The sequence below is a fragment of the Orbilia oligospora genome (assembly GCF_000225545.1).
Source record: "Orbilia oligospora ATCC 24927 unplaced genomic scaffold scaffold00215, whole genome shotgun sequence".
Classification (NCBI taxonomy): Eukaryota; Fungi; Ascomycota; class Orbiliomycetes; order Orbiliales; family Orbiliaceae; genus Orbilia; species Orbilia oligospora.
In genome coordinates, this window is record NW_011645772.1 from 1,722,184 (window position 1) to 1,735,136 (window position 12,953).

At 46.1% G+C, this 12,953-nt stretch overlaps 6 protein-coding genes across 6 annotated transcripts; 4 read left to right on the forward strand and 2 right to left on the reverse strand.

Moving 5' to 3' along the window:
* Window positions 1–1,528: 1,528 nt before the first annotated feature.
* AOL_s00215g505 (uncharacterized protein) lies at window positions 1,529–3,951 on the forward strand (the record flags this gene model as incomplete). The annotated part of the gene is made up of 3 exons (XM_011129707.1): window positions 1,529–2,348; window positions 2,423–2,626; window positions 2,813–3,951. 3 exons carry the CDS (start codon window positions 1,529–1,531, stop codon window positions 3,949–3,951), a joined length of 2,163 nt encoding a protein of 720 aa, XP_011128009.1.
* A 691-nt stretch (window positions 3,952–4,642) lies between these two features.
* On the forward strand, window positions 4,643–5,239 carry AOL_s00215g506 (uncharacterized protein; the record flags this gene model as incomplete). The annotated part of the gene is made up of 2 exons (XM_011129708.1): window positions 4,643–4,768; window positions 4,847–5,239. The coding sequence occupies 2 exons, from the start codon at window positions 4,643–4,645 to the stop codon at window positions 5,237–5,239; spliced, it is 519 nt and encodes a 172-aa protein (XP_011128010.1).
* Window positions 5,240–5,688: 449 nt separating this feature from the next.
* On the forward strand, window positions 5,689–7,006 carry AOL_s00215g507 (uncharacterized protein; the record flags this gene model as incomplete). Its single annotated transcript, XM_011129709.1, has 3 exons — window positions 5,689–5,866; window positions 6,097–6,337; window positions 6,412–7,006. The coding sequence occupies 3 exons, from the start codon at window positions 5,689–5,691 to the stop codon at window positions 7,004–7,006; spliced, it is 1,014 nt and encodes a 337-aa protein (XP_011128011.1).
* Window positions 7,007–7,232: 226 nt separating this feature from the next.
* On the reverse strand, window positions 7,233–9,249 carry AOL_s00215g508 (uncharacterized protein; the record flags this gene model as incomplete). The annotated part of the gene is made up of 2 exons (XM_011129710.1): window positions 7,233–7,453; window positions 7,500–9,249. The coding sequence occupies 2 exons, from the start codon at window positions 9,247–9,249 to the stop codon at window positions 7,233–7,235; spliced, it is 1,971 nt and encodes a 656-aa protein (XP_011128012.1).
* Window positions 9,250–9,532: 283 nt separating this feature from the next.
* Window positions 9,533–10,525, reverse strand: AOL_s00215g509 (uncharacterized protein; the record flags this gene model as incomplete). Its single annotated transcript, XM_011129711.1, has 1 exon — window positions 9,533–10,525. One exon carries the CDS (start codon window positions 10,523–10,525, stop codon window positions 9,533–9,535), a length of 993 nt encoding a protein of 330 aa, XP_011128013.1.
* An 838-nt stretch (window positions 10,526–11,363) lies between these two features.
* AOL_s00215g510 (uncharacterized protein) lies at window positions 11,364–12,852 on the forward strand (the record flags this gene model as incomplete). The annotated part of the gene is made up of 3 exons (XM_011129712.1): window positions 11,364–11,613; window positions 11,741–12,463; window positions 12,551–12,852. 3 exons carry the CDS (start codon window positions 11,364–11,366, stop codon window positions 12,850–12,852), a joined length of 1,275 nt encoding a protein of 424 aa, XP_011128014.1.
* Window positions 12,853–12,953: the final 101 nt, after the last annotated feature.

Here is a 12,953-nt window from a genome sequence, read left to right on the forward strand (position 1 = left end):
GTCGAGTCTCTATTGACGATGATGATGTAATGGACTTTTCTCCAGCAGTAGTTGTGTGTATGGTGTGGTATGGTATGGTATAGTATGTATGGCAACGTACGTCTGGTTCTCCCCCTTCGGTGCAAAAACATATCCTGCTCCCGCGATCAAAGCGCAGATTACCAGGCCGATGATTATGCTCCATCTATATTTTTGTGTTTTGTACCATGTCAGCTTCGGGATCTTCCGTATGTGTCTTTTTGTAAGGACTGTTTGTCGGTGGAGATGTACCCGTTCGCCATGGTGTGTGGTATAGTTTTATAATAAGTGGAATAGCAGCAGATATGGATGGGGTCGGACCGGAAGGGGATGTATGTCGCGATTTCGGGGTGTCGGTGGTGGACGGTGAGGGTGGTGGCCGGATGGTGGTGGTGATGGTGATGTGTAGGTGTGATCGATCTGGAACTTTGGGTTCTTGTCCTTAGACTGGAGAACGTAATCTGGTTTGACAGGGGCGGGAATCGCGAAACAGAGACGTGCACCAGGTAACTACCGGGGATTGGGAAAGCCAACGCAAAAAATACCACACGGAACTGGACTGGTGTCTTGGAAGCGAAGGAATGTCAGCCAATGAATGAAAAGCTGTGCTTGATTTAATTGCAGGCAACATTTAATATGTGAGGTGTCACGAAGTAAGAATTTTGTTAGCGTCTCGCAATACGCTGCCTGTATATGTATATGGATGTTGAAACCGATGGGGTTTATTTAAGTCGTGTAGTTTCCTCCCAGACTTTTTACTTTAACTATACAATTGCCTTTGCATTTTGGTTTATTCATATCATTTCAAATTTTTTGCGCTGGTAGGATATTGAACTACAACAATTCTATACCCACTTTAAAGTAGTACTTGACATCTTGCCTGCCTCCAGGCCACCTAAGTAGGCGATATTAATCCGCCATATAACAGATAATTTACACCGACCAAAGTCATTAATACGACCTATATATAAGACAACATGAGCTCTTTATCTAGAGAAGATAGGAATCTACTCCTATGCTGGCTATACGATGGCATATATAAATTCCTTCCCCGCTGGAAGGAACCCGATGTCACCAAACTTTTGCAAGACGCGGCTCGACTGCCGCGAGTCACAGGGATGAAGAACTTCTCCAAGGCTACGATCAGTGACATAATCGCAGAACATGTTGAGTAGGTAGAACCCCCTTTGTGCGTAGTTATTCCGTAAACTTGGATACCTGATGTTTTGGTTTCAAGATCTATGCATGTTATTGTTTTCATTTTGATTTGATTTATTCTTTATTCTTTTCGTTACACAGGTTTTGTATTTGTGGGCGTGTGCTTAACATGCACGCCTGTAAATATTCTAAACGTGCTTTTCGTGTAGCCTCGAGACTAGGCGCAGGGAAAGGGCAGGGATGGTCTGATTAGGCTGCCTCTCCACAGTTTACATGAGATAGATTTATGGTCTTAGGATTATGTTAAACGGAGACTTTTAGGTATCGGTCTTGGAAATGTCTTCCGGTCCCCATGAAGACGACATCTATAATCCTAGTAGATTGGGGAAAGCAGAATAAGCCATTGGCACCAGCACCGGGGCCAGCTACTCAGACGAACCCGCCAGCCGCAGCACCACCCCCCCCTCCTAAAACAGCTGCCGCACCTCCCCAGTCGACTGCAAAGGCGCCGGCACCACAGCCGACTGCAAAGGCACCGGCACCACAGCCAACTGTGAAAGCACCGGCACCACAGCCGACTGCAAAGGCACCGGCACCACAGCCAACTGTGAAAGCACAGGCTCCTCAGCCGACTGCAAAAGCACCACCACCACCCCCTCCTAAACCAGCAGCCGCACCTCTCCAGCCAACTGCAAAGGCACCGGCACCACAGCCAACTGCGAAAGCGCCGGCACCACAGCCGACTGCAAAGGCGCCGGCACCACAGTCAACTGCGAAAGCGCCGGCACCACCCCCTCCTAAACTAGTAGCCGCACCTCTCCAGCCAACTGCAAAAGCACCAGCAGCACCACAGCCAATTCAGGCCCCCGCCCCAGGCCCTTCCACCCCTTCCTCTCTGCAACCTCCGCCTGCTGGTGTAAATGTTCAAGAAACCGCCCCCGCAATCCCTAACCATTCTAAGCGCCAGGATGACCCAACGCCGTCGAATAACGATCCAAACCAAGGTCCTGTGCAGGGAGACGCCACAAATACGGCAACGAGTTCAGTTGCTTTGGGTGAAGGGGCATATCCTACGCCCAAGGGGACCCCAGCCATCCCAGAAAGTCCAATGAAAGAAGCAGTTCAGCATTGGTGGGACGCTCCTCGTTCAGATCTAGAGGATCCATCAACAGGTCAGCACTCAAACTGTTTACTTTATCTCCTTAATTAATTTTATATTAACACTCTTCTGTTTAACGACAATCAGACGATTCCAGGTCAAGGCTCGAAGAATTGGTGTCTAATGCCGATTCATTGTTTGTGAATAGGAAGAGCAAAGCTTCCATCCGTAATGCTCTCGAATACATCCCTTTATTTACATCTGATCTTCTCAGATCGGCTTCAGACGTGGCCCTTCCACCACAATTTGCGGTGTTCGGGAAATTCCTAGGCCCTGAATCAGCAGATTCAAGTGAGCAACGTTTATTGCTCTTAAATACTAATACACCGTGGACAACATTTATTTGTGGTCTGCAGGGGTCCGGGAAGTCACATTCTCTGACAGCAATGCTAGGTAAAACCCCCGCTGACGATAGTATTACAAACAATATCGACGCTATTAGAAATGTGGCATGTGTACTGATATATTGATATATAGAAAGCTGCCTAATACGTGATGAGTCAATTGGTCGTCTTCAAAAACCTTTATCCGGCCTCGTCTTCCACTATTCTCCGTATCACTCAAATGTCGAAAGCGAGCCATGCGAGGCAGCCCATCTCGCAAACATGAGAGATAATTCTAAGAACTCGTTGGCTCCCCAAGTCACAGTCCTTGTATCCCCTTCAAATATAGGGAATATGCGAACGGCCTATGCGAATATACCAAATGTCACAATCAGGGAGTTTCAGCTGAATCCGAGCCAGTTGAACATTGACACCATGTTCGATTTGATGTCGGTGCGGGAGAATAGTGGTCTTCTCTATATGGACATTGTTCGTCGAGTATTAAGAGATATGGCAATCGAAAACAATGCTACCAACAAGCCCTTCGACTATGATAAATTCAAAAAACTACTATTTCAAGGTGAACTGGTGGGGATGCAATCGCGTCCGTTGAAACAACGACTCACTATTTTGGAATCATTCATCGGTCCAAAAGATAGTCCAAACTTGTTTCACGCGACACCGGGAACAGTGACTATCCTCGATCTTACTTGTCCCTTTGTCGATTCCGAGACCGCCTGCGTGCTATTCGGTATTTGCAATCAATTGTTTACTTCTGCCCCCAAACTTTCGGGGAAAATAATTGCTCTAGACGAAGCGCATAGGTACATGACGGACAATGCCTCTGCGTCGGTAAAACGATTTGCAGAGTCAATAATCGGAAATATCCGACTTGAACGTCATTTGGGTCTGAGAACGATAGTTAGTACCCAAGACCCTTTCATACATCCTGAGATTATGGAGTTATCTTCGATGGTTATATTTCATCGATTCGATATTCCTCGGTGGTTTGAAGAAATACGGAAGCATGTTGGGTTTCAAACCAAGACCCAGGCACCCGAGCCCTCGCAAAACGTCTGGGGAGACGAGGAGTTACAGAAACCGGAGGCGGACATTTTCGGGGAAATCAAGGGTCTTGATACTGGCGAGGCGTGCATCTACTGTCCTAAGCTAGTAATACCCGAAAATAGCTGGGGGGTATCGACTTTGAAGAAGTTCGGTAATGGAGTTTTCAAAGTTATGATACGGCAGAAGATCACCATAGATGGTGGAGCGTCGAAAAATGTTCTTTGAAATGTTTTTTTACTTATTTCTTTAAATTTTATTTCTTTCTAGCCATTTCTTCGGTGGACCTAAGAGTTTAGTCTGTTCTATAGCTACTTAATAGTTCTAGTTACCAAAAAGTCTTAGAAAGGTTTTATATTTATCTGCGATTGTATTATTGTATATACTCATAGCTAGCTTCAACACGTTGCATCTGTTGTGTTTTATCACCAATTTATTCTTCGGTCGGATAGACAAATGTTCTTCGGCAATTCTGAGCTCCCCGCGATTTAATCCGGATATCAAATCCTCGTTTGATGCAACTATCCGTAATCAAGAACGGCCCTGGATCTAGATCGAAAACCGCAACCTTACATCTGGGTATGCGCTCCGGCAGAAACATATTGAATCTTGCCCGCAAATCACGAAAGCATTCCTCGCTGAATGCCAGCAAGAAAAGCTTATAATCAAGTTGGAAATGCATCCGCCCTACGGCTTGGCCCTGGTCTCTCGCATTCTGACCCGCGGCCCAGTCCGCAATCACAAGAGCTTGATTCGGCTTAATTCGCTGAACACACTAGCTATAACTCCCCAGTTTTCTCGACCATTGGTATCTTCGAGTTCACATTCTGCGACATTATCCCCCAAACACCGTTTTTCCTCCTCGCCAATATCATACTTTCCTTTGGTTCCTCGGATCGCATCTATTCAAACTCGCAATATGTCAGACAGACCAAAGGATCCCAGGGAGGATATGAGCGAAGAGGAACTCCTGGAGTTGGTCAGAAACTCTCCGTTTCGCAAGTTTGGAAAATTATCCAACGAAGATGGGAATGATATCCCTTCTGTTAGTTCTACAGTTCCTTCACAAAAAGTAATTTTTTTTTTGAAGTATACTAATTTGATATATCAATATAAATTATAGTGGGGGAAAACGATCTATTCAGATCTTGAACCCATTGATGCGACCTTATCTCCGAACCCGTCCATCACATTTAAAATGTATATCAAGGAGGAATACACCAACCTATCGGGTAACTTACATGGTGGTTCAGCAGCCACAATTTTTGATATCGCGACATCGATGTTATTAACACTTGTTCAAAAGGATGGGTTTTGGCAGCGCTGGGGTGTCAGCAGGACGTTGAATTGCTCCTATTTAAGAGCAGTACCAGGAGGAACTACTGTCAAAATCCATTGCGAAATCGTCGGTTTGGGAAAGAGATTTGTTCACATGAGAGCAATTATGAGGGACGATGCGGGGAACATTCTTTTGACTTGCGAGCACGGGAAGGTCAATACGGATTCAAAGCTCTAGAGATATATATCTCCGTTCAGTGAATTTCCTGTATAGTTATTGTCCTGTTAGAGCCGGGTCGTTTCTTCCCCCTCCACGTTGCACCTCCATTTTATCGGCAGTGTAGATCCGAATCTAGAGAGTATAAAATGCTCAAAGAATTTCGTATTTTCGTATCGAGGGCCAGACCCTGTCAAAAGAATAGAAAACCGCGTGTGTGCTGACGCGCACGACGAGTAACCAAAATATGCAAATGCGACGGTGCAAATGGGGACAACGTTTGCCAAGAATCTGACCGTCTGCAACACAACTTCACCCAGTCTAAAAAGGCCAGCATTCTGTGCGGCCTGACTATCTAGCCGGCCTTCAGTCATACATATATCATCTTCATATCATCCACCCCGTCCTGCCCGGATGCGATTTGCTCCCTCACCACTAGCTCATCGTTTGCATCCTACGAACTTCAAACCATGCACTGGACACTTTCCACCGCTTTGACGGCTTTATTGGCCTACCGGGCCCACAGCCGTAAATCGCTGACCTTCAGTGGGATCCTTGCCGCCGTCGTTACGGCTTTGGTTCATGCCGTTCATCCGTTCTCCACGCTGAATATCTGCTTATTGTTCGGATTCTATCTTACCGGAACTTGTAAGTATACTCCTTCATCTTCACTTTTATTGGAATTTTTTTCGGTCATAAATGTACAGGGGTATTGTAAAAGCGATTGGGATTTATGCATGTTTCTTGCGAACGGGTACATTTCACATGCATGCCAAAATACTTGCAGGGCCACGTCCAACCATTTCCCCCTCGTACAAAAGCTAAGCAAAATACCAAGAGGGGCTTTGTATTTACTAACGTGAATTAACGATGTATAGCGGCGACGAAGCATAAACATGCAATAAAGCAATCTCTAACCATCTCCGCAACTGGGTCTCATACCGTCACGACAAGAACACATACCCAAGTGTTTTCGAACTCTATCTGTGCGAGCGTGTTAATTTTAATTCATTATTATCTTGTAAAAGATGATTTGAATTCTGGTAAAGATATTACATTTTCTTTGTTGTCTGGTGGGAAAAACGGATGGAGGGATGCTTTGGTAGTGGGGATTATGACGTATGTATAACTCGGACATCCTGGGGTAATGCAAGGACCTTAACGCTAAATATATATGTTTTCATTGCCAATAGACAATACGCCGCGGTTCTATCAGATACTCTTTCATCTGAACTGGGAATTCTATCCCGCTCACCTCCAAGGTTGATCTACAACCCGCTGAAGGTAGTTCCACCGGGCACCAACGGAGGCGTAACTCTCGCCGGTTTCATAGCCGGAACCGCAGGAAGTATAATAATCGCCATCATCTCCGTTCTTTCCGTCCCATTCAGTCCAGAAAATTCAAATCTACAATTTAAAGCCACTTTAGGAGGCGTAATTGTTGCAGCTGGAATCAGTGGAACTATCATCGATTCTTTACTCGGTGCTACACTACAAGCAAGTGTGATCGATGTAAAAGCTGGAAAAATTGTGGAGAGTGAAGGCGGTGAGAAGGTTTTAGTGACAAGTACCAAGTATCCATCGATTGAAGGTCAAATGAGGAAAAGGGTTGGTGTCGCAAGTGAAGGACAGGATGTAACGGCTAAAACCAAGGCTGTTGGAGGTGGGGAGGGGAGTAGGAAGATATTCAATGGGTTCGATTTGCTGAGTAATAATGGAGTTAATGTGGTTATGGCCGGGATTGCGGCTGCAGGTGGTGTGCTGTGGGGTTATTGGTTTGTGCAGTAGAAGGAGGACAGTAGTATTAATGTATCAAGTGATAGTATTGGTTTTGAAAATTAATTGAAGCACTCGCTGTAGATGACGAATAATCCTGCAATAATATCCTATTCCAAAGTTGCTCTATTTCATTTTTTATAGATCAACCTGTTCCAGACCAAGATCAACCATCTATTCGGTTCAATTACCTAATTTCCTTTCTATTTTTGCTATCCCACGAAGTGTATTTACTGTCCTATAAGATGTACCATCCACTCCTTTCCACCCTTAGAGTGCCTTCTACTTCCAGCACTATCTCCTTTTCTGAATCATGGTTAGTAGCTGTTACAAATTCGGGCAGCTTGTTACCTCTAGCATATAATGGCTCCCAGTCAGAAGGCTCGTCTTCATTCTCAGTAGAATTGAGAGCTTCCCAAAATTGATCAATGTCCTCCTGGTAATCGAACTCGCCGATGGCTATATATATAAAACCCCCAACCGTAGCCATTCAAATTGTTAGTACATATGCTGCACGAGATAACCGAAGGTAGAATAAATCTGGGCAAGTACTCGCCTTCAAGTTCTAAATCATCAATTTCGTCCCCAGATTGTACCGATTCTTCATCAACCCAGTCCGAGGAAGATTCATCAATCTCGACAGGATCGCTTTCATCAACTTCATCTAACAAACTTTCAAATTCCGAAGGAGTTTTCTCATCCTCAGAACCTGCCAAGCTTTCGACATCGAAATCTTTAGTAAGTTTTGGGTCAAGATATGAGCGGCTGAACGCTCCATCCAAGTCGCCCAAATCTTCATAACCAGGTGCAAAACGCACTGAAGGAACCGGGAAACCCCCAATATCAATCCACCCCCTAGGTGAATCCTGCATCTCAGTGTCCTTTGGGAAACGGTGAAATATAAGTCTAGGATCCTCTTCAGGAATCAGGGATTTACCCATTTTTAACTTCAGATGTTTCGGAAGTTGGGGTGTCTCAGGATCTTTGTGAACCTCAGTCTTGAGATGAAGGACAGACTCCGGGTTAAGTAAGGTGACAGCCGCGAGACAATTGTGTACTATTTGTATCCTGTCGGTTTGGCTCAGGACGCTCGGTTTGAACCTTGCTTTGATATCACCTAGAACGGCGGTGAATCTTACGGATCCCGGATTAATTCCTTCGAAGAGCTTTTCAAACCACGACCTCATCCTGAATTCATCGGAAGGGAAGCTGCTGTCTAAACTATGACCTCCAAAAAACCTCTTTAGCTGATTCAGATCGTCCGCAACGTTTTCAAGATCCGAGTCCAAGATTATCCCATAATGTCCCCCAGGCCTCCAGCCGAATGGCCTTGTGGAACTAGGCGGTTGAATGGGACAAACTCTCAGCTTTATTGGCTCCATGCCGGCTCTGGCGTTTTTAATTGAAACGATAATTGGTGTACCATGATCAATTGATGTGCTTTCGCCAATGGTGAAGGAAGCCCCTCCGCCTTTAACATAAAGGCCTCGACCGTTTTCAGAGACAATTGCTTTGGAGTTTAGGAAAGTACCATCTCTACCCCCAGAAAAGCCAAGGAATGAAGCAGGCGCCCAACGATATCCATCTTCATCGATTCGCGGTTCCGAGTTGAAGATGATACCACGCTGGACGACCTTTTGTATTTTTAAGAAAGCTTCCATTCGTCTAATCGAGAGGCGCGCATCGTCAACGTGTTCACGATCTCCAACCCCTTCATCGATCCGCATTTCTTGTTCCACGGCCACTAGACGTTTTACATTCATTGACAATGAAGTTCCTACACACAGCGTCTGGTCGCTCAACCATGATGTCGAACGGCGTCGCATTGAGTTCATCGTCCCACTTAGCATTTCATATCGTCTGTTGACGCTCCAGCTGAGGGATGGCACCGGGTTCCGAAGATAATACCCCCTATTGTCTCTCCTGAGGTAAGGGAAAAAATAAAAGAGACTCATGGCTTCCACGCAACGGGAGGGGAAGTCGACACAGCAGCCTCCCTCAACAAGCCTTCCCCCTCTTGTACCGGGTCTATTTTGAGAAAATTCCATCTCTCCATCCGCATAAAGAAATACCAATTTATTGGCGAGCATACCCTCCTGGAAAGTCCATAGCCTTCGATTCCAGTTGGCCAGGTACGAGCCTAGACCGTTGTCAATGCTGGCTGAGCCTGACGGTTTGATGGCCTTGAAGGACGATGAGATAACCAAAACGGCACTGGCTGCGGCGTATATATGAGCCATTTGGCTAATAGCCATCTTTTTTATTTTTCTTCTCTCCGGGGATGGGCCAACAGGGATACAAAGTGTATCAAGCCAAAAATATTGAGGCTGTCCCTTTAGGCCTTCCCAGCCAGAGAGTGTATCGATATATTTCTGTATCTCATCCAGCTGGCATTGGAGTAGGGAATTTTCTTTTAAGTTCCCTAAACCATCACTCCATCTAAATTCCGCGAGCACCAAACAGTCAGGTTAGCGAACCCGATAGATCTCTTCTTAGGGCTAGGCCAAGACAATCGATGCATAGATCTATATTGTCCACTTACACATGAGATAAAACGATATAAGATGGTTCAGCCTTTCCCCTTCTCAGCATATCGGCACCCTTCACCTTGAGGACCCTTGCAACAGGATCCCATCTATGAACAGGCACCTGCCCCCTTTCTACGATTTCCATCACACTCTGTACATCTGTTGCAATACTCCCGTTGCAATCCCCTGTGCAAGGGGGGCTATGTACTTGCCGGTAAGTATTCGGATTGACGGTTCTGGCTTTGCAAACTTTAGGTGTGCATATATCGTGCGAGATGTTCTCTTCGCCTATTCTAGTATCAAGACTCGCTATGTAATAGTGCCCATCGATACTCAAATTCTCCATCATCGCCTCAACGTCAGACGGACACCAGCCTTTCATAAGGATGTGGGACTTCAGTAAGTTTGATGATGCCCAGAGGTGACCAGAGTGTCCCGGAATATGATGGAACTCACACATGGCCAATGTAAGCGCATGGTAGAGACTATTCATTGAAATCCAGGTTAATTCAGTAACCGGTATCACTGATGGCTTTTGAGAAGTCCCATTTTTTGATTCATTATATATCATGATTATGCTGTTGACCGTTTTTAGAATTCGACATATCTTTGCCGTAAAGTCACTTAGCTTCTTAGGAGATATCGCACTTTCCGGAGACTCATATCCCACTTTTTCCTTCCACTTGAGGACGAACCCAGGCAGCTTTCGCGTTGAGACAAATTTCCCAGTCGGGTCGAGAAAGTCGGAGTATTTCGTGTGGACGCCGACTATAGCCAGGACTTCTATGACGGTACCGAAGTAGAGCCATACCTGGAAAAACGACTGAACCTCGGCAGGACTGCGCCCTCCAAAGTTTTCATCACCACGAAGCTGCTCAGAAGTCCAACCTTTGGATTGGGGGTAATCCGCCCAAGGCACATCCTTCTTTCGAGTGTAGGTCTCCAAGGCCAGATTCGGAATTTTCAGGTGCTTTTTGCCCCGCGGTAGGGGTAGGTGTTCCATTGGGATAAAAGTTTCGAAAGACTTGATTCTTTAGACAGCCAGCGGCCCAAGTCAATGGAGTTTGGACGGTTCGAGTCGTGAATTTCTGCTCATGTTAGTCAACATGATGTTCTAAGTAGATACTTGCAGAATGAAGCTTATATATATATGTCTGCAGCTGGGAGACTTTCGAAAATAACTGACCCGAAGCTCGCCCGCCCGTCATATCGTAGCCAAAGCTTCAATTCGAGAAGCTAACGAGTAAGAGGATCCAACTGCAGCTAGTGGGGCAGCCGGAAGCTAAATTAGCTTCCACCACAAGGGGTCCCTACCAACCAATTCGCCTAAACTAGTCTTGGTTAAAGCCCAGCATCATGCTTGCCAGAACCGAGTTCAGGGATGTCAAAAGGTGGTGCGGGAACAGCCTTACGCAAAAAAACTCCCAGCCAGAATGGGAACCACCAACGTTCTAGTTTCGCCTTGGGCAGCGCCACAGTATCAACAGCTCTGAATACCAAAATAGTAGGAATCCTTCATACTTGAATTCGTATCCAATATAGCTAGTGTCTCTAGAGGGGCCCATTCAAGCTTCTGACGAGCTTACTATGAGATGACAGAGCTGTAGCGCGCAGGCCCATAGAAAACATATAAATCCCAGTTTTCGCACCCAATTGACCTCAAGAGTCTACAATAATTATCTACTTGTAGAGGAACCCAGCGAATATATTCATCAATGGCATCAATTGCAAGCGAGACCCAAGGTTTTCTAGGTAAGAATATAAATATCACCAACGTTCTTACCAACCTCCAAGGGAGAGAGAGCCCGTATTAACTGCCATGATTACTCATATCAGCTGATATGGCTCCTATAGTCAATTTCATCTTTGGCCGTGCACCAGAGGGTGCCGAAGAGGCGCTTGCCCGGGTCTCGGAGTACTTATTAGAACAATGGCAGAATCCTAGTGATATCCTTTCTGTCCTGATGTTATTGGGACCAGATATTGTGCAGAGATCTGTTGCGCAATTAGCTGGCAGAGTTGTAACCCCATGCGCCTTTTCGTTCGGATGGGTGGCTTATTCTGCCTCCGCTCTCGTGAGCAGTCTCGGCGGTAAGTTGCTATAAAATTAACACCCATTCGATGTTATTCGAGGATTGTGGTGCTACCTGTCGTTGGTGGCCTAGCTAGATGCAAAAAGAAGGTCGAGGCTAAACCCAATAATTTGCAAAAAATATAGATGGTCGGCTCATGCCTGATGCCGATGTCGATGAAACCCTTGTTATCGGCGCCAAAAGTGGCCACTGCCGTTCCACAAAAAGCTGGATTCTCGGCCGCCTATTGCGAGATTTTAATGATGCCGTCGACCAAGAAATGAGTAAAGAGGTAGCTCATGTCCCTCCACGATCTTCGGACGTACCCTCTACGACCGAGAAACGGTCACCAGCCCAAGAAAGTCCCGCCGTTCCCGCTCGTAGCGCAGAACATCGTCCCTGGGAAGCTCTTCGTGTAACTGTCTTTGAGTTCGATGATTCCTCCGCCATACCAGGCCATGGAACCCCAACTCTGGATTGGGTGTGGCTTCTTGGTCCCGTCACCATTCTAATTCAAATTGGCCTTGCTCTTATTCCCTTAATACTTTATGATTGCTGGGACATCCTCCTCATTTCTGTAGTTGGCAACTTTCTCGCCGTACTAAGCGGCTCGCTTCCGCAGTGGAGTAAAGAAAAATGGGCATGCCCCAAGAACGGCGGTTCGACTGTCACAATTACACAGGGTAATGGAAGCCGTACTGCAATGGTGATAGTCGGGAAGAAGGATGTGGGGCCCGATCTAGAGATTTTGGCCAGAGGGACGAGAACTCGTGCTGCTTCACGGCTCACAAGAGTGGCAACATGTACACTGGCATCGTTGTGGGTTCTCCTTTTGGTAACCGTGGCGGGCATGAAGAGGAACTCATGGTGTAAGTATATACATCACCATTCCCACTCTTTGACTAGACTTTAGTTATCAGAACATAGCTAACTCGCGCAAAATGGAACGTTTGCAGACCTCATGGGAGTAGGTATTATAGGAAGTGCTCACAATATTATCGCCGCAGGAGCCAAACGCTCACCTGCAGCCCTCGGGCTTCATTTGAAACAGCTGGGAGAACCTATCAGCGATAGCAGCGTAGCAGCAGTCTTGAAAAAAGTGGAAGAACAATATGAATTCGTCGGGTCATCGCTGTTGGATGTATTCTATCCAGGCGGTTTTCGGGTAAAGAATGACGCCGACATTGAATTCTGGGAGGAAGCCATTCAGAAGCGAAAGAGGCCCAATGAGTATGGTGTACTTATCAATCTTGGCTAACCATGTGTTTTCTGCACATACACAATATGGGCTGCAGCCGGCTGGCGCGGGGTAATGTTTTCTAGCTGCCAAAGTATGAGTTTATCAACCGCGCCCTGACT